The 22,987-nt window shown below is 43.1% G+C and overlaps 1 protein-coding gene across 5 annotated transcripts in view; it reads right to left on the bottom strand.

Annotated features, from left to right (window-relative positions):
• LOC112255494 (reticulon-4) overlaps positions 1 to 20,856 on the bottom strand; it is a 36,799-nt gene extending 15,943 nt beyond the window's left edge. Inside the window, exons 1-3 of one of the 5 annotated variants that reach the window (XM_024428477.2) lie at positions 20,153 to 20,856; positions 12,045 to 12,095; positions 9,478 to 11,265 (exon numbers count right to left, since the gene is read on the bottom strand). In XM_024428477.2, coding sequence (XP_024284245.1) covers positions 9,478 to 11,265; positions 12,045 to 12,095; positions 20,153 to 20,573 — 2,260 coding nt within the window. In that variant the 5' untranslated portion in view covers positions 20,574 to 20,856. Of the gene's footprint in view, positions 1 to 1,786; positions 2,009 to 9,477; positions 11,266 to 12,044; positions 12,096 to 20,152 lie in introns of those variants that run through there. The other 4 variants (XM_024428484.2, XM_024428491.2, XM_024428497.2 and 1 more) reach the window with 4 other exon arrangements.
• Between the last annotated feature and the right edge of the window lie 2,131 nt (positions 20,857 to 22,987).

The raw sequence follows: 22,987 nt of genomic DNA, 5'->3' as shown, positions 1-22,987 counted from the left end.
ACTGAATGAAAATATTGGAAATGGGGGTGTAGGGGTGGGGAAAATGTTAGTCATAACTGCAAATGTTGACCAGCTTTATCAATATAACAGTGCATCATTATGACCGAGAACTGGTTATATCTAAAATCAGGAGTTTATTACAAAGACATTTTTATAAATATCAATTCCAACAAAAGTAAAAACTAACAACCACAGGCAATTTGCAATGTTTTGGAAGTCTTTCATACAGCCATGTGAAGCTGTTGGTCAATATTTTACCAATACAATTGTCTATTAGTGAGTTCATAGCCTTAATGCGATAAGCCAGAAAGAGTCCTCTACAAACGCTTACATCAGAACACATGTCAGATGGAAATCCATGCACCCACATGTCCAGTTAAAAGAATCTAACAATATGCTTACCTGTTAAAACTAATTATGGGGCACACCAGAAAACATCCTACTTCATCGCCCAGCTATACAATTTCTTTGGCCCCTTTAGTGTTATGTCACTGCCATCTGCCCCTCATGCTTTAATCCTGTAATTTTTTAATACATAATGTTACAGACTAATGTAGACAGTCTCTCAGCCCAATACTGCTTAGTCACTGGAGTGACTCAGGCTGGTAGTCTACTACACCCATACCCTATCCAAGTGCGGGTCATGCTCAACTGAGCACTCAGCCAGATGGTAGTTGCTAAAATGGAGGACATACCATTTAGTCAAATAGAGTTGACAGGGTCCCTTTGAGCACAATGCCCTTTCTGTTGCAATGTGTGCCAATTGCCATGCTGCATTCCAGAATGATGCAACGCAGTAGCACACATGACAAAAATCAGCAGGACGTGAGCACAGTGCCATTGGTTGCCTGAGCCTCACAATGTCCCGTCTGAGCTGAAAGCAGATGGCTACAACTGGGCCTGGAAAACACCAGAAGACCTCTTCTGTCATAAGCCACATAGTCTATATGGCAAGCACCAGAGGAGCCAAGTGTGAATACACACATTTGTAATTTAGCAGACATGCTTATCCAGAGCGACTTATAGGAGCAATTAGGGTTAAGTGCCTTACTAAAGGGCACAGATTTTTCACCTAGTCAACTCAGGGATACAAACCAGCGACCTTTCGGTTACTTGCCCAATGCTCTTAAAACCACTATGCACACACCTTATTTTTGTTGCACATGCTGAACAATGGACTTAAACACCTTTATAAAGCCTAGTCAGCAGACTATGGGGCTGAAGGCTGGTCCTGTATTCAGCAGCATTTGTCAAAGGGGTTAGAGACCCCTGGTGCACCGGACCAGGCAGTCGTGAGTCAACTCCAGGCAGCATGGAATCATTAGACATCTATTACACTTGTCACTTCAGCCCAACACCCCTCCTCCCACCATGCACCTTTGGACAGACTTCTGTCAGTGCTACCCTTACCAAAAGGTTCTGCTAGGATAGTGTATTACACATTAGAAATCCAGAGAAGCTTTTAGATTTTTGTGTGTGGCATTAACAGTTCCACTAGTTACCAACAATCTTATTTATTTAAGGTTGGCTACACATTCAGAGCAAATGGCATGCATGGCTGGATGGGACAAGCAATATAAAAACAACCCACTCAACTACCAGAGTGATTACCAATTACATACTACAAAATGTCCACAATACCTGTGCATGGTTTAATAACCACCCTCTAAAAACAAATAGACTACTTTTAATTTCATATACATCTAGAGAACCCAGCAATAACTACAAAATATATATAATAGTATTCAGGAAAGGTTACCGCAACAGTAAAATAAAAGAGGGATACCCTTGTCTTTCCACTGTGGTGGAGGCTGGGTGTCTCCATTTTCTGTTTTCCCGTTTTCCATGATAGAGCCGCTGTGAAGGTATCAGCAGGGCATTCCAGACAGCATGCGGTGTGTTGGGCTGGAGGCGGGTGGGGTGCGGGGACCGAGGTGGCAGATGGGGACAACCAAACCTTCCTCCTGTGAGATGACTGCAGTACTACTGCTCTCTCTACCTCCCTCCCCCTTTTCTCTTCCTCTCAGGCTGTAGGACTGAGGTCAGCTGACTGTCTGCTGGCACCTAGAACGCCTAACGCACTGACGCAGCAACTTCCCCATCTAACTCACTCCCCCTACCTCTGTCTGATACTCTCCCTCCCCTTGCGCAAATGTACATGTGCTTTTCCCCTCCCTCTCATCCCCACATGGATGACAAAGCAGCAAGTAGGTGACTCCACCCCACGGCCTCTGTAGGGACTACAAGTACAGGCTATCCCACTACCTTTAAAATGTAACTTAATTTTAAATGCCCTCTGAATTGCCTCAACGTTGGTAAGTAACAAAAACCTCAAATCTAACCCCATGCTCTGGAAAGCATCAGACATCCAATCGGACCATTACTGCGCTTAAATTATGAATGTAATATTATTCTGTTGATCAGAGTCAAACGTCCATCTTCAAACGGCGTACCATATCGAAATCAGCCAAACAATTATGATTTGGTCATCACCAAACCAACACACATCAGTAGTCAGTCTTAAATCACATAAGAAAATGGTGATTGTTGTATTAGTCCACTAGAGGGCACCTCACTAATTTCACTTAAATCTGCCTAGGTTTCCTCATTCTTGTGTCAATTTATATTGCATTAGTATTCTCAGCAAGTTATTTAAAGAGTTGACAAAAGTATATTCACTCAGAACTACAGCTGGAGTCATTTAGATAAATGGGAGGTTCCGTGCAAGGTACATTTTGTAGCATATGGTTGTAGTCCTATTGAAGACTATGGGTGACTAATTCATTATACAGTGGTCGGTTACTACAGTTCTGTGGATTCAAAACCACCTGCAATCTCACTAAGGGGGTTTTGCGAATGAGATAGGTCAGGGGTGATGTTTGATAGTATTTCATTTTGAGTCGAACAAATAAGGGAACACTTGCTGACAAGCTCTATTCTTCATCGGCTGGTGTCGCAATGCAGGCAGAGCCTTTTTATTGGGCGATTCCTCACACACAGTCTGGGTGTCCGCCAGCCTTGCTCAAAGCAATGTCCCAATCAGAGAAATAAATCTGCACCGGTGTGAATAACCAGCAAGGTAAAACTAAGCCATTCATTGTAAAACGACTTAAGATGAAAGCATAGCCTTTAACCTAACAGCAGTCATGCAAAAATAAAAAAAAACACTAAATCAGAAGGCCACTGCCCCAGTGCAGTAAGCCTTCCAAACATATGGCAATTTTTTCTACAACTCTGCCCGTTTCACTGAGCTGGGTAAGGTTTATCTGGACATGGGAGCTCATAAGGCAAAATGGGGCCTACAAGGTGGTGTATAGTTTCATATCTCTGGTTGTTATTTTCAACCAGGGCTAAAACCAGACTGCAGACAGTAGAGTTTGGTGATATCAACGACACACGATCAGGGTTTCCCAAACTTCCTGGGTGCATGTTTTTGTTTTGCCCTAGCACTACACAGGAGATTCAAATCATCAAAAGCTTGATGAGCTGGTTAATTGAGTCAGCTGTGTGGTGCTAGGATTTTTTTAATACAAAAAATGGACCCAGGGAGGGGAAGATGTGTGTGAGATATATATATATATACACATACACACACACACACACACACACACACAAAAGTATTTTGTCAGCCACCAATTGTGCAAGTTCTCCCACTTAAAAAGATGACGCCTGTAATTTTCATCATAGGTACATACACTTCAACTATGACAGACAAAATGAGAAAAAAAATCCAGAAAATCACATTGTAGGATTTTTAATGAATTTATTTGCAAATTATGGTGGAAAATAAGTATTTGGTTAATAACAAAAGTTTCTCAATACTTTGTTATATACCCTTTGTTGGCAATAACAGAGGTCAAATGTTTTCTGTAAGTCTTCACACACTGTTGCTGGTATTTTGGCCCATTCCTCCATGCAGATCTCCTCTAGAGCAGTGATGTTTTGGGGCTGTTGCTGGGCAACACGGACTTTCAACTCCCTCCAAAGATTTTCTATGGGGTTGAGATCTGGAGACTGGCTAGGCCACTCCAGGACCTTGAAATGCTTCTTACGAAGCCACTCCTTCGTTGCCCGGGTGGTGTGTTTGGGATCATTGTCATGCTGAAAGACCCAGCCACGTTTCATCTTCAATGCCCTTGCTGATGGAAGGAGGTTTTCACTCAAAATCTCACGATACATGACCCCATTCATTCTTTCCTTTACACGGATCAGTCGTCCTGGTCCCTTTGCAGAAAAACAGCCCCAAAGCATGATGTTTCCACCCCCATGCTTCACAGTAGGTATGGTGTTCTTTGGATGCAACTCAGCATTCTTTGTCCTCCAAACAGGACGAGTTGAGTTTTTACCAAAAAGTTCTATTTTAGTTTCATCTGACCATATGACATTCTCCCAATCTTCTTCTGGATCATCCAAATGCTCTCTAGCAAACTTCAGACAAGCCTGGACATGTACTGGCTTAAGCAGGGGGACACGTCTGGCACTGCAGGATTAGAGTCCCTGGCGGGGTAGTGTGTTACTGATGGTAGGCTTTGTTACTTTGGTCCCGGCTCTCTGCAGGTCATTCACTAGGTCCCCCCGTGTGGTTCTGGGATTTTTGCTCACCGTTCTTGTGATCATTTTGACCCCACGGGGTGAGATCTTGCATGGAGCCCCAGATCGAGGGAGATTATCAGTGGTCTTGTATGTCTTCCATTTCCTAATAATTGCACCCACAGTTGATTTCTTCAAACCAAGCTGCTTACCTATTGCAGATTCAGTCTTCCCAGCCTGGTGCAGGTCTACAATTTTGTTTCTGGTGTCCTTTGACAGCTCTTTGGTCTTGGCCATAGTGGAGTTTGGAGTGTGACTATTTGAGGTTGTGGACAGGTGTCTTTTATACTGATAACAAGTGGAGGACAGAGGAGCCTCGTAAAGAAGAAGTTACAGGGCTGTGAGAGCCAGAAATCTTGCTTGTTTGTAGGTGACCAAATACTTATTTTCCACCATAATTTGCAAATACATTCATTAAAAATCCTACAATGTGATTTTCTGGATTTTTTTCTCATCGTCTGTCATAGTTGAAGTGTACCTATGATGAAAATTATAGGCCTCTCATCTTTTTAAGTGGGAGAACTTGCACAATTGGTGGCTGACTAAATACTTTTTTGCCCCACTTTGTGTGTGTGTGTGTGTGTGTGTGTATATATATACACTGCTCAAAAAAGTAGAGACCACTTAAACACAATGTAACTCCAAGTCAATCACACTTCTGTGAAATCAAACTGTCCACTTAGGAAGCAACACTGATTGACAATAAATTTCACATGCTGTTGTGCAAATGGAATAGACAACAGGTGGAAATTATAGGCAATTAGCAAGACACCCCCAATAAAGGAGTGGTTCTGCAGGTGGTGACAACAGACCACTTCTCAGTTCCTATGCTTCCTGGCTGATGTTTTGGTCACTTTTGAATGCTGGCTGGCGGTGCTTTCACTCTAGTGGTAGCATGAGACGGAGTCTACAACCAACACAGGTGGCTCAGGTAGTGCAACTCATCCAGGATGGAGCATCAATGCGAGCAGTGGCAAGAAGGTTTGCTGTGTCTGTCAGCGTAGTGTCCAGAGCATGGAGGCGCTACCAGGAGACAGGCCAGTACATCAGGAGACGTGGAGGAGGCCATAGGAGGGCAACAACCCAGCAGCAGGACCGCTACCTCTGCTTTGTGCAAGGAAGAGCAGGAGGAGCACTGCCAGAGCCCTGCAAAATGACCTCCAGCAGGCCACAAATGTGCATGTGTCTGCTCAAACGGTCAGAAACAGACTCCATGAGGGTGGTATGAGGGCCCGACGTCCACAGGTGGGGGTTGTGCTTACAGCCCAACACCGTGCAGGACGTTTGGCATTTGCCAGAGAACACCAAGATTGGCAAATTCGCCACTGGCGCCCTGTGCTCTTCACAGATGAAAGCAGGTTCACACTGAGCACGTGACAGACGTGACAGTCTGGAGATGCCGTGGAGAACCTTCTGCTGCCTGCAACATCTTCCAGCATGACCGGTTTGGCAGTGGGTCAGTCATGGTGTGGCATTTCTTTGGGGTACCGAGATGAGATCCTCAGACCCCTTGTGAGACCATATGCTGGTGCGGTTGGCCCTGGGTTCCTCCTAATGCAAGACAATGCTAAACCTCATGTGGCTGGAGTGTGTCAGCAGTTCCTGCAAGAGGAAGGCATTGATGCTATGGACTGGCCCGCCCGTTCCCCAGACCTGAATCCAATTGAGCACATCTGGGACATCATGTCTCGCTCCATCCACCAACGCCACGTTGCACCAGACTGTCCAGGAGTTGGCGGATGCTTTAGTCCAGGTCTGGGAGGAGATCCCTCAGGAGACCATCCACCACCTCATCAGGAGCATGCCCAGGCATTGTAGGGCGGTCATACAGGCACGTGGAGGCCACACACACCTACTGAGCCTCATTTTGACTTGTTTTAAGGACATTACATCAAAGTTGGATCAGCCTGTAGTGTGGTTTTCCACTTTAATTTTGAGTGTGACTCCAAATCCAGACCTCCATGGGTTGATAAATTTGATTTTGTTTGATAGTTGAATGTGCTGACAACAAAATCACACTATGTAAAGAAAAAAGTATTTAATAAAAATATTTCATTCATTCAGATCTAGGATGTGTGGTTTTAGTGTTCCCTTTATTTTTTTGAGCAGTATATCACACAGTTTGCCACATTCACTCCTTTAGACACTTTAATGCATGTTTGTAAATAGTATATTAAAACATTTTCCTTAAAGTATAATTTTGAAAGATCTAAATGTTTGGCATGGGTCCCGAGATCCTCAAAAATTCTTCAGTTGCACCATCGAGAGCATGCTGACTGGTTGCATCACTGCCTGGTATGGCAACTGCTCGGCCTCCGACCGCAAGGCACTAGAGGGTAGAGCGTACGGCCCAGTACATCACTGGGCCAAGCTTCCTGCTATCCAGGACCTCTATACCAGGCAGTGTCAGAGGAAGGCCCTAACAATTGTCAAAGACTCCAGCCATCCTAGTCATAGACTGTTCTCTCTGCTACCACACAGCAAGCAGTACCGGAGCACCAAGTCTTGTTCCAAGAGGCTTCTAAACAGCTTCTACCCCCAAGCCACATGACTCTTGAACATCTAATAAAATGCCCCCCCCTCCCTTCCCCCAAGTTCTACACCTGTTGTATTCAGCAAGTGACAAATTTGATTTGCTGTCCCCACTTAAATACATGTAATTTTGTCCTTGAGACATTGAATTGAAACACTGTAGAATTATATTAATTCCTATGGAGGAATGTTTCTTCTGGGGAGTGCCAATATGGCCGACCGGTGCCTTCAAAGCCTCTCATTGGCCAACACACAGCATCAGCAATCCACAGTTTACAGAGAATCTAATTCCATAGAGAAAAACTCTGGGCAAACTAAAATCACTGTGGGTGTAAGACAGTCAGGCCTGCTAACTGCCACAGTGTTCCCATGAGAGGCAGTTTTTACCAGGCCCTGTGGTACCATTCAAACATTTTAATTGTAGATCAGCTCATTTTCTAACCAGGAGTATTATGGAGAAAAAAAGGGTGTTCATAAGAGATACTGCATGTAACGATAGGCATTTAAATATTACTAGATGTCTGAAATGTAAGCACAAAACCCCCAAGACTTACTCCACATTTAGTTGCATTACAGCCAGAATTCTAAATGGATGAAATAGATCCTCACACATCTACATACAATACCATAATGACAAAGTGAAAACATGTTTAGACATTTTAGCAGATGTATTGAAAACTAAATCTCATTTACATACACAACCCTGTGTCAATACTTCGTAGAAGCCCCTTTGGCAGAAATTACAGCCGAGAGTCTTTCTGGGTAAGTCTAAGAGCTTTCCACACCTAGATTGTGCAACATTTGTCCATTATTATTTTCTAAATTCTTCAAGCTCTGTCCAATTGGTTGTTGATCATTGCGGGAACCATTTTAAGGCCTTGCCATAGATTTCAAGTAGATTTAAGTCAAAACATTAACTCTGCAACATTCACCGTCTTCTTGGTAAGCAACTCCAGAGTAGATTTGGCCTTGTGTTTTAGGTTATTGTCCTGCTGAAAGTGTCTGGTGGAAAGCAGACAACTAGGTTTACCTCTAAGACTTTGCCTGTGCTTAACTTCATTCTCTTTGAATTCTCATTCATTCTCTTTCTCTCTGAAAAACTCCAGTCCTTAAAGATTTCAAGCATACCCATAACATGAGGCAGCCTCCACTATGCTTGAAAATATGGAGTTGTACTCAGTAATGTGTTGTATTTGCCCTAAACATAACTTTGTATTCACAACAAAAAGTGAATAGTTGAGCCACATTTTTTGCAACATTACTTAAGTACCATGTTAGGATGCACCAAATAGGATGCATGTTTTTGAATATTTATATTCTTCACAGGCTTCCTTCTTTTCGCTGTCAATTAGGTTAGTATTGTGGAGTAAACACACGGTTGTTGATCCATCATCACTGTTCTCATGGTGAAATTAGTGGTTTTGTTCATCTCCGGCAACGGAGTTAAGAAGGATACCTGTATCTTTGTAGTGACTGGGTGTATTGCGACACCATCCAAATTGTAATTAATAACTTCACCATGCTCAAAGGGATATTCATTTATTTTTTACCCATTACCAATAGGTACACTTCTTTGCGAGGCATGTGAAAACCTCCCTGGTCTTTATGGTTGAATCGGTGTGAAATTCCCTGCTCGGCAGAGGGACCTTACAGATAATTGTATGTATGGGCTACAGATAGAAGGTAGTCATAAAAAAAAAAATCATGTTAAACACGTAATTTAAGCAAAATAATACTCCTGAACTTTAGGCTTGACAAAGGGGTTGAATACTTATTAACGCAAGATATTTCAGACTAATTTTCTATTAATAAATATACATTTTAAAAAGCATAATTCCACTTTGACATTATGGGTCATTGTGTGTAGGTCAGTGACAAAAAAAACTATTTAATAAATTGTTTATTCAGACTGTAACAAAATGTGGAAAAAGTCAAGGCGTGTGAATATTTGAAGGCACTGTATATCTTAATGAGGTATGAGGTATACACTGCTAGGTCACGTCCTGTAAAATGGCTTGTGGTGTCAATGTAATTTTAACAATCTCTTTGTAACACCCCCCCCCCCATTGCACACGAGAAATGCATTACTTACTAGATCAAGAGGATGGATTCAAAAACACAAAAATTATGAAAGACAACATGAAAACCAAGATCATGAAAACAAAATCATGCCAACACATGCACCCAATTGTAAATGATTATTTATTTTTTAAATGCTAAAAAAGGGACAATGCAGAGGAGAAAGGTGATGAAAAAGTTAAAACTTATGGGGGGGGGGAAAGGGAAATGACAACAGAGTAAAATGATGCACCAATAAAAAAAATAACTGGTGGTTAACTTCCATGTGGAAATTACCTGCTTCAGCACTCAGGTTGGGCATCTGATCCATTCCGGGGCCCTCTGTGTCCTTAGAGAGCAACTCCGGTTTGCGAACAGGCGAGTGGATGAGAGGGGCCTTTGAGGCGGGACCTTTGGTATCATCCTTCTCCAGGTCTGACTTGACCTTCTGGGTGAGTAGGAGGTAAGAGCGCTGACTAGGAGATTCTTCCTGAACTTCTGGGACTATATTTGCAGACTCCACATCCGTCAGCCCAAAGCGCATGTAATCTTCATCCATGCTAAACTCTGTTGCCTTAGCAAACTTGGAGCTATCTAATGCTTCTAGAAACTCATCGATTACACCCCTGAGGGGCCTCTCGATGAACTCAAACTCTTCAGAGGACACTTCCGGCTCAGAGATATCCTCTGCTGCCTCTGCCTCTTCCACTTTCATGTTATTCTTCTCAGACTCCACCTGGAAACTTGCAGGATTCTTGGCCATTGCCTCAAGAACAGGGGACAGGGAGTCTGCTGACGGACTCTCAGAATCAGAATCTTCAGGGGTCTTTGTCTGGAAATTAAGAGGCTCTAATTTGTTCACAATTTGAGGTGAATCTTGACTGGACAACATCCAATCTTTTTGTTCTTTCTGGACAGGTGCTTTGCTATGGGGTGTAGGCTCTGCCTCCTTTACGAGGTCAAAGGCACTAAAGCCTTCATCTTCAGTCTTCACAGCTAGTCTTGCTTCAGTCTCCTCAGTCAGCTCCTTCAGCAGTAAAGCTTTGGAATCGAAAGCAAAGGGATTTGTGGCTGACAGAGGGACAGGGACAGTGGGTGACTCAACCATCTTCCGGACAGGAGCAGGGCTCGGCTCAGTGCTTCCTTCAGAAGAGCCTGAGTCCACTTTGTCAGGGTTCAGAGGGAAGGGCTTTAAGATATCTGGAAGAGATGTAAGTGTAGAGTCCTCACTCTCTTTTGGGGTGGTTGAGAACTGATTGAGTGGCTCCATGAGCGAGTCCGCAGCCATCTTGACAGACTCATATGTTTTTATTTCATCGTAATATGATGGTGGGCTGCCATCTTGTGAGTCTTCAGCCCGGCCATACTGGACCAGGTCTGGGGTGGGACTCTCAGATATTTTAGCTGCCTGGCTGTCAGAGGTCATATCCCCAAGATGGGAGAACCCATCATCTGCTACAGGGGAGAAGCCCTGGAAAGGATTCTTCTTCACCTCAAACATTAAGTCATCATCTGATTGGCCAAGCATATCTGGCTCATACCCAGAGGAGCCTCTGGATGCTGAGTCTTTGGAAAACGTATCCATGGAGGCCCTGGGGTTGTCTTGAGAAGCTAAGAGTGGAGAATCCCAGTGCTCTGTTGGGTTAGAGGAGGCAGGTGCAATGTCAGAGTCAAGAGTCATCAGGGGATTATTGGGGGACTGGGAAGGAGTAGTAGACCTGACTGGGCTACAAAGCTTGTCTTCAGGAGAGACCACGCCACTGTCTCCACACAGAGACTTGGACCCTACATCGCTCTCGGGGCAATTTTTTTTAGGTTTACTTTGAATGTAGGTAGCAGTTTCTAACCCTGTCACAATATCCTCATCACTCTTACTAAATCCTAATCTGGTGTTACCCTCTTCATTCCAAGGCATATCCTTGGTCAGTATTTTGGGGGGCTCAGTAGAAGGCCAAGAAGAGAAGCCCAATGGAGCAGATGTTGGATTTGGACTCTCTGACAAAGAGAGGTCTTCCAGAGAGTCAGGAGAGTGAAGGCGAGAGAGAGGGGAGATGGGAGCAGGGGAATCACCCTTCTGCCCAAGTTCTTGAGTAAAGAGGGAAAATGCAATACATCAAGACACACTCCATTCCTTCAGCGCTAGCAAGCCATGCCTGGCATGCCCTGCCAGCAGTCTGCAGAGTTGAGGTGTTGTTTCCCATCAGTGATCTCAGAGTTATAAACTGGCATGCCAAAAGATACAAAACCAGTTATGGGAGATATTTTTTTAACATAGGAACAATCAATGAGGGGAATCATCACCTAAACGTTTAACTGTAAAGTTAGTGTCTATCTTCTCTACTGTAAGTGGACTTACCACAGGGATTCACATTATAGGATCATACAAACAATGTTAGTCTTTCTTTTAAATTACTTAAATGAAAATACAATGTAAAATATTATTAAAGGCCAAGTGCAGTTACCCTGTGTTGTATATCATATTGTACAATAGCTGATCAAAATTAACACTGTAAAAGTGTGAACAAATTTTATCAGTGTTATTTCCTGATTGTAAAATTGTATTTTCAATAAGCAACTCAGGACCTTCTAATCATGGGTGGAATTTCAGCTTGCCTTGTAACATCCCCAGGTGGTAACTGTAGCTAAAAAGGCAATTGGTTTATTTTTTTTACAAATGGAAACTATTACCGTAAGGTACATAATTGCTACCAAGAAATGTGACATTACTATTAAAAAAACAGCTGCATTTGGCCCTTTAACAAACTTTGCATGCATATCAGTCAAAATGTAATTAAGGTATAAAAGGCATGAAATTAAAAAGAGAAGATGCAGGAGGACAAAGGCAGCCAGGAAAAAGAACTTGCCTTTTGGGAATTGCATCAGAGGTTGAAGCGCAGCAGGAAGAAAATTGTCATCTGAAAAAGAGACAGTAGCACAGTGTGAAGTGGACAATGCCAGCAGCTGAGAAAACAGAAATCAATTAACACTACAACAGTGTGAAACAGACCCTAACATGGGGCCTCTACACTACTTTGACAACAAACTAGGTCCAGGAGAGATACTTCTGTAGTATAAACAGATGGATCTAGATTCAAAATCTCTTGAAGAGATCTGCCACACGACCTCTGGAGATAGTGTGGGGAACATCTACACCACATAGTGGGGTAAGAAAATATTGATACCTTTGACAAAGATGAAAAAAAATGACGACAATAAATAATTCAAATACGGAGCTATATTGTATGCTAAAAATGGAAAGTATATTGGTATACTAATACAAAGAAAGAGGTTGTGTTTAACAAGTCATTTTTTTCCTATAAAATAAAATAAAAATTAGGGGTAAAATTATTCACAACCCTGTTGTCAATTTTCACCTTCCAAGGACAATCGCAGTCTTTTTCTAAAATGCTTCATGAGTTAGAGAACACATTGGGAATGATCTTACAGCATTCCTCTCTACAGAACCCTTAGTCTACACTTAGACTGCCCTCTTCAATTTGAGGAAAGCCCCAAAACCTGTCAATTGACTCCAGCCCCCCCCAAGTCAGACTGCTCTCTGCTACCGCACGGCAAGCGGTACCGATGGACCAAATCTTAAACCAACAGGAGCCTGAACAATTTCTACAGTAGCTCTATACTGGAATACTACACTACCCAGCCTATCTGCATTGACCCTTTTGTAGAAATAGAATGAAACAAACAGGCATTCTATTTTTTTTCATAGTGGCCACTATGCACAAGGCTACATGTGCACAAGGCTACGTGTGCAAAAATAACATTCACTGAGTAAAAATTTAATAATCCCCCCCTCACTCACGTGTTACTGTCAAGTTCAACACAACAAAAGCAATATCTTTGGGCTACACTGCACATTATACACTTTCTGCCTGTGGACATCGGTTCTACAATGTGCCAGCAGAGCATGATACCCTTTGTTGGCTTAATTGATCTCTTTCAGGCAGAGAGACCACCTGGCATAACCCTTTCAATCCACTGAATTTAAAAAGTGAGAAAGAGGGAAAGTGTGTGGTGTTCCTTTCAACTCTATAGTGGCATCCAGCTTAAGCCAGGCCCAGCTCCAGCAACACCTAACTGTTTAACAAGCAAAGACTACTTTTCACCTAGTTCTCTCATTCTGAAAATTAACCACACACTGTAGAGGGAAAACATTAGCTCACAGATAGTAGTTAGTTCCTTAGAGTTAACATTACACACAGATTGCCAGGGTCCAATAAGCAACTGATGTGTTATAACTTGAGGAACGGCAAATAGTCATCTAACATTACCAGTTAATACAATAGTGAATTGGTTAGGTTACTAATGTTAGCACATCTGTTGTAACGTTACCCAACTGACTTTATTAGCTAGCTAATTTTCACACCATAAACAAAATGATTTGATCAGATAAGTTGGCTAATGTGACTCAACATTTCTCTGGCTAGCTAACGGAGAATGAGCCAGCCAGCAAGATCCTTAAAAATACTTGTTCCACCACCCTCATCTCAAACGTTCCAAAAGCCAGTTGTTTTTCAGTTACAGCTCATGAAGTACACTTCATCACCTTCTCACACCAGTCTCCATGGTCAGGCTTCTCACCTACCTCTTCGTTATTGTTCAGGGGAAGCACAAACTGCCTCTCCACTCTCCCGCCGTCTTCCCAGAGCGTGCGCTGACGACGTAACTAGTAAATTATTTGTCTCTTCTCTCTTCAGTCGTGTGCTGCTTCTGTTATGTGAACGATTGGCTGAGCCTTGGATACGCCAGTATTGCTCCAAATGCGAATCACTCATTCGCTTACAGCCAGTAGTGATCCAAAGTCGACAACAACTGGTGCACGAAATCTAAAGAAGTCTTTAGATTTTGTTTGCCTGAAGAAGAGTATATTGTGATAAACTGCAGGCCACACTACTTGCCTAGACAGTTCTCAGCTATACTTTATGTTTATTTCCCACCACAGACAGAGATGGTGGCACTAAGACAGCTGTATACGGAAATAAGCAAACAGGGAACCACTCACCCATAGGTGGCACTCCTAGTGGCCGGAGACTTTAATGCAGGGAAACTTAAATCAGTTCTACCAAATCTCTATCAACATGTTAAATGTACAACCAGAGGGAAAACAAATTCTAGATCACCTGTACTCCACACACAGAGACTCGTACAAAGCTCTCCCTCACCCTCCATTTGGTAAATCCAACCACAACTCTATCCTCCTGATTCCTGCTTACACGCAAAAATGAAAGCAGGAAGCACCAGTGACTCGGTCTGTAAAAAAATGTTCAGATGAAGCAGATGCTAAACTACAGGACTGCTTTGCTATCACAGACTGGAACATGTTCCGGGATTCTTCCGATGACATTGAGGAATACACCACATCTGGCTTTATCAATAAGTGCATTGAGGAAGTCATCCCCACAGTAACTGTACTTACATACCTCAACCAGAAGCCATGGATTACAGGCAACATTCGCACTGAGTTAAAGGGTAGAGCTGCCGTTTTCAAGGTGCGGGACTAACCCGGAAGCTTACAAGAAATCCCGCTATGCCCTGCGACGAACCATCAAACAGGCAAAGCGTCAATACAGGGCTAAGATTGAATCATACTACACCGACTCCAATGCTCGTCGGATGTTGCAGGGCTTGAAAACTATTACAGACTACAAAGGGAAGCACAGCTGCGAGCTGCCCAGTGACACGAGCCTACCAGATGAGCTAAATCACTTCTATGCTCGCTTCGAGGCAAGCAACACTGAGGCATGCATGAGAGCATCAGCTGATCATCAGCTGATCACACTCATGTCTGCTACGGAGAGCAAGACCTTTAAACAGGTCAACATACACAAGGCTGCAGGGCCAGACGAATTACTAGGACGTGTGCACCGGGCATGTGCTGACCAACTAGCAGGTGTCTTCACTGACATTTTCAACATGTCCCTGATTGAGTCTGTAATACCAACATGTTTCAAGCAGACCACCATAGTCCCTGTGCCAAAGAACACTAAGGTAACCTGCCTAAATGACTACAGACTTGTAGCACTCACGTCCGTAGCCATGAAGTGCTTTGAAAGGCTGCGTAATGGCTCATATCAACACCATTATCCCAGAAACCCTAGACCCACTCCAATTTGCATACCACCCAAACAGATTCACAGATACAATCTCTATTGCACTCCACACTGCCCTTTCCCACCTGGACAAAAGGAACACCTATGTGAGAATGCTGTTCATTGACTAAGGCTAAGAGTTCAACACCATAGTACCCTCAAAGCTCATCACCAAGCTAAGGATCCTGGGACTAAACACCTCCCTCTGCATCTGGATCCTGGACTTCCTGACAGGCCTCCCCAGGTGGTGAGGTGAGGTAGCAACACATCTGCCACGCTGATCCTCAACACTGGAGCTCCCCAGGGGTGCATGCTCAGTCCCCTCCTGTACTGCCTGTTCACCCACGACTGCACGGCCAGGCACGACTCCAAAACCATCATTAAGTTTGCTGACGACACAACCGACAACGACGAGACAGCCTATAAGGAGGAGGTCAGAGACCTGGCCAGGATAACAACCTATCCCTCAACGTAGCCAAGACTAAGGAGATGATTGTGGACTACAGGAAAAGGAGCACCGAGCACGCCCCCATTCTCATCGACGGGGCTGTAGTGGAGCAGGTTGAGAGCTTAAAATTCCTTGGTGTCCACATCAACAACAAACTACAAACACACCAAGACAGTTGTGAAGAGGGCACGACAAAGCCTATTCCCCCTCAGGAAACGAAAAAGATTTGGCATGGATCCTGAGATCCTCAAAAGGTTCTACAGCTGCAACATCGAGAGCATGCAGTGGTTGCATCACTGCCTGGTACAGCAATTGCTCGGCCTCCGACCGCAAGGCACTACAGAGGGTAGTGCGTACGGCCCAGTACATCACTGGGGCAAAGCTGCCTGCCATCCAGGACCTCTATACCAGGCGGTGTCAGAGGAAGGCCCTAAAAATTGTCAAAGATCCCAGCCACCCCAGTCATAGACTGTTCTCTCTACTACCGCATGGCAAGCGGTACCGGAGTGCCAAGTCTAGGACAAAAAGGCTTCTCAGCAGTTATTAACCCCAAACCATTAGACTCCTGAACAGGTAATCCAATGGCTACCCGGACTATTTGTATTGTGTGTCCCCAACCCATCTTTTTACACTGCTGCTACTCTGTTTATTATATATGCATAGTCACCAACTATACATTCATGTACATACTACCTAAATTGGCCAGACCAACCAGAGCTCCAGCACATTGGCTAACCGGGCTATCTGCATTGTGTCCCGCCTCCCACCAACCCCTCTTTTTACACTTCTGCTACTCTCTGTTCATCATATATGCATAGTCACTTTAACAATACCTACATGTACAGACTACCTCAATAAGCATGACTAACAGGTATCTGTATATAGCCTTGCTAATCTTTTTTTCAAATGTCTTTTTACTGTTTTATTTCTTTACTTACACTTTTTTCTTCTTCGCAGCATTGGTTAGAGCCTGTAAGTAAGCATTTCACTGTAAGGTGTTGTATTCAGCGCACGTGACAAATAAACTTTGATTTGATATTTGGGGCTTAATCAAGTGCCTACTGCGCTGGCCAATCGGATAGCTCAAATCGTTGTGCTTACAGCTTCCACTACCCCGGCCACAGCAAAGTTTTAAAACCCTGACCAGAGTGAGACTGTCAAAGAATACAGAAAAGAGATGCTGTTTTTAGGAGTGCGTTCATGTCTAAGTTTTTATTCAGCACCGCCACTGTTTATATTCAACACTATTACAAAAGGCGCTTCTCCCTACTTTCCACTCACGCCGCAATGAATGAGTAGCAAAGTGTATCGATAGCCCTGCGTTTTTATTATTAGTAGCTTGTCGCGTCTGTTTTACTAACAAATAATTTTTCCATTTTCTCTGGTCATGGGACCAACATGAATTTGTGCATGAGGCAGATGCGGTGTGACTCGAGTATCAACATCAGGTGGAAGACAGTACACCCCCCCCGGTCAGTCTCACCGGGGAAAAGGGAGGAGAGAGCAGGGACCGTGAGATGGAACACTCTGCTGCCCTCTCCTCTCAGCTGAGACTTAATGCAGTGTTCAAAATAACTGGGAACTTGGAAATCATTAACTTCTGAGTTTGAGTTCCTTGAATGCACTGATTTTCCAACCTGAAGATCACAGATCATGATTTGACCTTTCCCTTCCCCCTCTGAGGTAGATCTCTGCTTCCTTTTTGACTGCGAAAGTGATCGACTGAAAATGTTGGTGTCCGTTGTATTATAGTATGCTAATAGCTGCACCCATTTCCAACGTTAGTGTAAACAGAAAAGTTGCAAATCTGATGTTATCCCTAGACATATTTTACTAATCTAAGTCCACCCAGTGTGCAACATTGCTGACACCATCTGTAAAGACAGGCAGCTTACAGCATACAAGATAGCTTACAGGCATGTAATAAAGTCTGGGAAAAAGGTCATAAGTGTCAGAATGACTGAAGAATTTCCTTTTTAATGTAGCAGCATGAAGATCAGCCTTTAAAAGGCAAAATTACTGATACAATTAAGCATAGCAATCATTTTCTGATCCAAGTATACAAAAAATGTAAACAAGTTAATGAAAACTAAATCAATTCGCAACAGGTTAAGCTGCAAAAATATGGTTCAGGCTCTTATCTAAGATATAATAGCCTAGACAACATATTTGAAAACGGTATTCCCTCTTTGAATTCTTGATTCCAGCTTTTGTGCCTGGTACTTGAGACATAACTGGTTGAGACATATGCTTGACAGACACCTACGCAGAGCATTAGGGGAGAGAGAAAGGGCAGAAAGAGCACAAATTCAAATCAACCATCTAAACTAAATGTTTAATAGCAAAAATCTTCCAATTTGAATGCTTTGAGCTCCATTTTAGCCAAATCACCAAAATGTTACAATATTCTCAATAACCTGTAGATTAAGATGTCAGGGAATATTTCAATAGGACAGACGCAAAACATGTTTTTCTTAAACAAGTTGCCATCAACGTACAATGGTTCTGAATACCATAGTCCAATCATACAAAAAAAAAAAAAAAAAAAAAAAGATCAGGCATCCACCCATCAAAAGCCAAGAAATATCACGTTACAAATATATTTTGTTTTGCTTTTATTACCGTAATGATTATTCAGATTAGACCAGTTTAAAGACCAGTTACTTCTCTAGTCTAGGTTCCTGAGTTGAAGTATATCTAAAATTGAACCATAGACAATTAACATTAGCTATAATTGAAATCCATGTTGCTTGAATTCTGTCCACCTGTTCTGTGTAGGCTAGTAGTCAATGACTTCACTTGAACACTTTTTGGAACCTAAAATATAGGCCAACACCTGCCCATGAAAGAGCTGCATCATGAAATGTAATATGTCTGAGAGGAGGCAAAGAGAGTGAATGGCACAGACTGCAATGAACGCCATGTTAACTCTAGTCACAAGTCAATATGAAATATGAGAAGGGGTCATTCTAGGACATTATAGTTGTGCAGTTATTAACTAGAGCGGTGTACAGTATTGTAGGTGTAACATTAAAGAAGCAATTACAGCACTGTGTTATTAACATTCCAATTTAAAAAGTAGATCAACAAAGTCAGAAGTGATTCAGTGCACTAGTAGCAGCTAAATCCAGCTGTGATGGTATTGATACACGCTTAAGCATGCTCATCTAGCCCTTCCTAGGATAGCGAGAATACACTTCACAGCAAAAACAGGGGGAGTAAACCCACAAGGCCCGCCAGAGCCAGTAGGACCATTTCCTTTACGTTTTTAGCATCTATCCTGCAGTAAGAAGGCATTCCAAATTATTGCAGAAAACCGAAGTAGAATATAAAGCATGTCTGCCCTTCCAAAATGACAAGTATGCTTATATTAGTTCTTAGGCAATAGTCGGGCCTAAAGCGATTAAATGGAATGACACTCAACCAGGTTTTTGTAATTGTCTCCCAACCCCGCCCTGCCCGTCTGGCCTCGCATGTCTGGGAAAGTGCTTAGCTATTCTAACAGGAAAGAGAACATATTTTTATTAAATTCGCGTGCGCTAATGCGCTAACTAATTTACACAATAGCAAAGCCCCCGAACAATGTCTGACTTCACCCGAATGAGATAAAAACGGTTGACAGATCGGGAGATTGGAGGGGTGAAAACCCAATTTCTCGTACGATGAAAAATGTTAGCTATCGTTTTAAAACATGGCTTGTTTCCAGTAGATAGCTACCGTTCACTTAAGGAATTTTGGGATAAACAACTAAAATAGGGGAGTGGACGAATTTAGATGAGATTCCTTTGTTGTGAGGAATCCAAGGCATCTTGACTGAGTCAGAACAGAGCTTGCTAGCTTGGTTTGCGCAACCACAAACCAGGTCGGAAAATTAGTCAGGATTATTCTAGTATGAGCCAATTAGTTAGTTTCTTGGATTAAAAAAAATACCATGGCATTACATGTTATGTAATAATCAGCACCGATGCATCCGTATACATAAATAGTCGAAATAGGTGGTACAATTCTTCCAGTTCACTATATTAACTAGCTTCTTGCTGATGTGTCACGTAGGTGGTCTGCATCATCTTTACAAAGCCAGCTATCTAGTTAACCATCCTTTTTTTTAGGGGGAAGACATCGGAATGGTTAGTTAGCTAGCCTGCCACTACCTGCCTGTGTAGAGTATCTGACTATATCAAGCTACCAATGCAGTCTCGAACCGTGCGCAACAATTTCATATTTAAAAAAATAAATGTTGCCGCATTAATTCCACAATCACATAAACTAGCTAACGTTACCAAACATTAGTTAGCCAGCCAGTCAACTGTAACATTATTGCCAATTAAGTTAGCAAGCAAGTACTGAAACGTCTATTTTAATAACGCTTTAACAAGAGACATTTAAAAACCAGATGATCCTTAAAATATTGACGACTCACGGGATGGTGCTGGAGGAGCAGCAATCGCTTCTTTCTCTGGAGCTGCTTCTAGTACTGGACCTGCTTCTTCTGGAGCTGCTTTTGCCGGGGGATATGGTCTGATGAGTTCTGGCAAAGAGTCTGCATCCAAACAACTGCGAATCACTGGTGTTGAAATTATTTCTGCCAACTCTTCCTCTGATGGGGTGGAATCTGGAATCACCTCGTCGTGTGTCTGTTGTCCCGCGGCATGCTCTGTGGTGGTGGTCAGTAGCGCTTCCTCGTCCTTCGTAAATTTGATTATATCCTCGGGGTACGACGCCTTGTGTCTCTCAATAGCATCATGTGCTCCGCCAACTAAGTCTACAATATCATCATCGCCAAATGTAGCTGTGGCCTCGTTGTTGCCATAATGATTACCGTATTGACTGTATCTACTCATTTCGTCTTCGGTTGTGGATGATACGACTTGCTCGCCGTCGTCCAGCTAACGTTAACTACCGGTTATCTGCGGATAAAGTTTGTACTTTGCAGGGCACGTTCAATGAATAACTACGAACACTCAACCAAAAAAACTCCAACAAACAAAATACGCTCGTTGAATTCCCTCAAGCCTTTTGGGTCCGAATAAACTACTGTTACAGAAGAACGACTCGACCACTGCCACGGAACAACCGAATAGCTCGTGTGAGTCGCCTATTTACAGCTAGCCCCTTCACCAGAATGTTGAAATAGATAAGCAAGAGTTGAGTGACCAATAACTACCTAATAACTCTGAGCGATGCCACCTGTGACCAATAAGGTGTTGGGGAATCGCTGCATTTGTTAACACCCCTTTCACAAACCTGGCACAGTGAGGGGATTCGATTATCTAGCCCGGGTTATGTGTGTGAGGAGTTTATACTGGGTGAAAAGTGTTCGCATTCGTTCTGGAACTGGGCCGCCTCCCAGGCGTGAGCCAGGAGCCCCATTTAAAGCCCACCGCGAAAACAAAAAGAGGTGAAGCACTTAAGAGATTGTTGCCTTGCCTACTATTTTGCAAGGCAACGTTTCTTTTCTGCAATGAGCCTGGGGGCCATTTCCTATGCTTATTGCGTACACATGACAGATCTTACAAGACCTGTGTAGGCTAACCACAGTAATTCATGACAATTAGAACTAATTACGAACTACTTAAATTATTCATGTAAATATTTTCCCAGATTTTTCAGGGGGCGCTGCAGCACCCTTCTTATGCTTTGAACACACCGACAGCTCATTGCATTTTGGTACACCAGAATTGCATTAATTTCCAATGCCTTGCAGCATTGCGTAGCAGAGCCAGTTGCAGTGCATACGTTGATTTATCGAACGTATTGTAGGGACCTGCACAGACAGCTGTGTGTTTTACTATTAGTTGGTTGTGTTGTACTTACCAATACCTGGTGTTCATGGGGTCCGACATGCCAATCAACCTGCTATCGGCCAGTCACGGGAATGCCTGGAATGTTCTGATGCCGGGCATCCTGGTGGTTGGCGGAGTGACGTGGGGGTTGGCAGGAGGGTTGAGCATTGCAAGTTAAGACCATGTTTAACCCTTCTATGTGGCACACCCTTTAGTTTGTCCATTTCACAAGATTTTACATGAATTTTTCAAAATGTAACATTTCAATAGCTCATTGGTCATGTGACCTAGGGACTTCAAACAAGGTTCAGAATGTCCACTCCGTGGGCCCACTCATTGCACACCCTTTAGTTTGTCCATTTTCATCGCACAAGATTTTACATTAATTTTTCAAAATGTATAATTTCAATAGCTCCTTGGTCATGTGACCTAGGGACTTCAAACAAGGTTCAGAATGTCCACTGAGTGGGCCTACACATTGCACACCCTTTAGTTTGTCCATTTCCATCTCACATGATATTACATACATTTTTCTAATTTTTTCGGCTACAGTCGTCTGGAACAGCTGATCCTCTCATGCATGCCTCAGTGTTGCTTGCCTCGAAATGAGCATAGAGGGATTTAGCTCGTCTGGTAGGCTCGTGTCACTGGGCAGTTCACGGCTGTGCTTCCCTTTGTAGTCTGTAATAGTTTGCAAGCCCTGCCACATAAGACGAGCGTCAGAGCCAGTGTAGAATGATTCAATCTTAGCCATGTATTGACGCTTTGCCTGTTTGATGGTTCGTTGCAGGGCATAGCAGGATTTCTTGTAAGCTTCCGGGTTAGAGTCCCGCACCTTGAAAGCGGCAGCTCTACCCTTTAGCTCAGTGCGAATGTTGCCTGTAATCCATGGCTTCTGGTTGGGGTATGTACGTACAGTCACCGTGGGGACTGCGTCCTCGATGCACTTATTGATAAAGCCAGTGACTGATGTGGTGTACTCCTCAATGTCATCGGAAAAATCCCAGAACATGTTCCAGTCTGTGATAGCAAAACAGTCCCGTAGTTTAGTATGTGCTTCATCTGTCCACTTTTTTACAGACCAAGTCACTGGTGCTTCTGCTTTAATTTTTGCTTGTAAACAGGAATCAGGAGGATAGAGTTGTGGTCGGATGTTAAAAAAAAGTTTGTACTTTGTTTACGCTCCCTACACTGTTTACGCTCCCTAACTAATTAAACTAGTAATACAAAATGCAGCTCACATTTCCACATGTTTATTAGCTCTGGAAAGCGAATTTATGTCCAAATCGTGAAAATAAGACCTGTGCAATGTTGTGCGCAATTTTTCCAACATAATTACACTTATTTGGAGTCTGTGGCTTAAGTGGTTTGAAAGCCTGAATATCCGTTGAATATCCAATTTGAAACTGTCTTTACCTCGGTAGCTGACGACAGGAGGATACATGGACGTGCATGAGGGTGAAGTATCAGAG

This window comes from Oncorhynchus tshawytscha, linkage group LG01 (genome assembly GCF_018296145.1).
Source record: "Oncorhynchus tshawytscha isolate Ot180627B linkage group LG01, Otsh_v2.0, whole genome shotgun sequence".
Lineage (NCBI taxonomy): Eukaryota > Metazoa > Chordata > Actinopteri > Salmoniformes > Salmonidae > Oncorhynchus > Oncorhynchus tshawytscha.
Note: the sequence above shows the minus strand (reverse complement) of the source record. Positions and strands in the feature narration are given on the sequence as shown.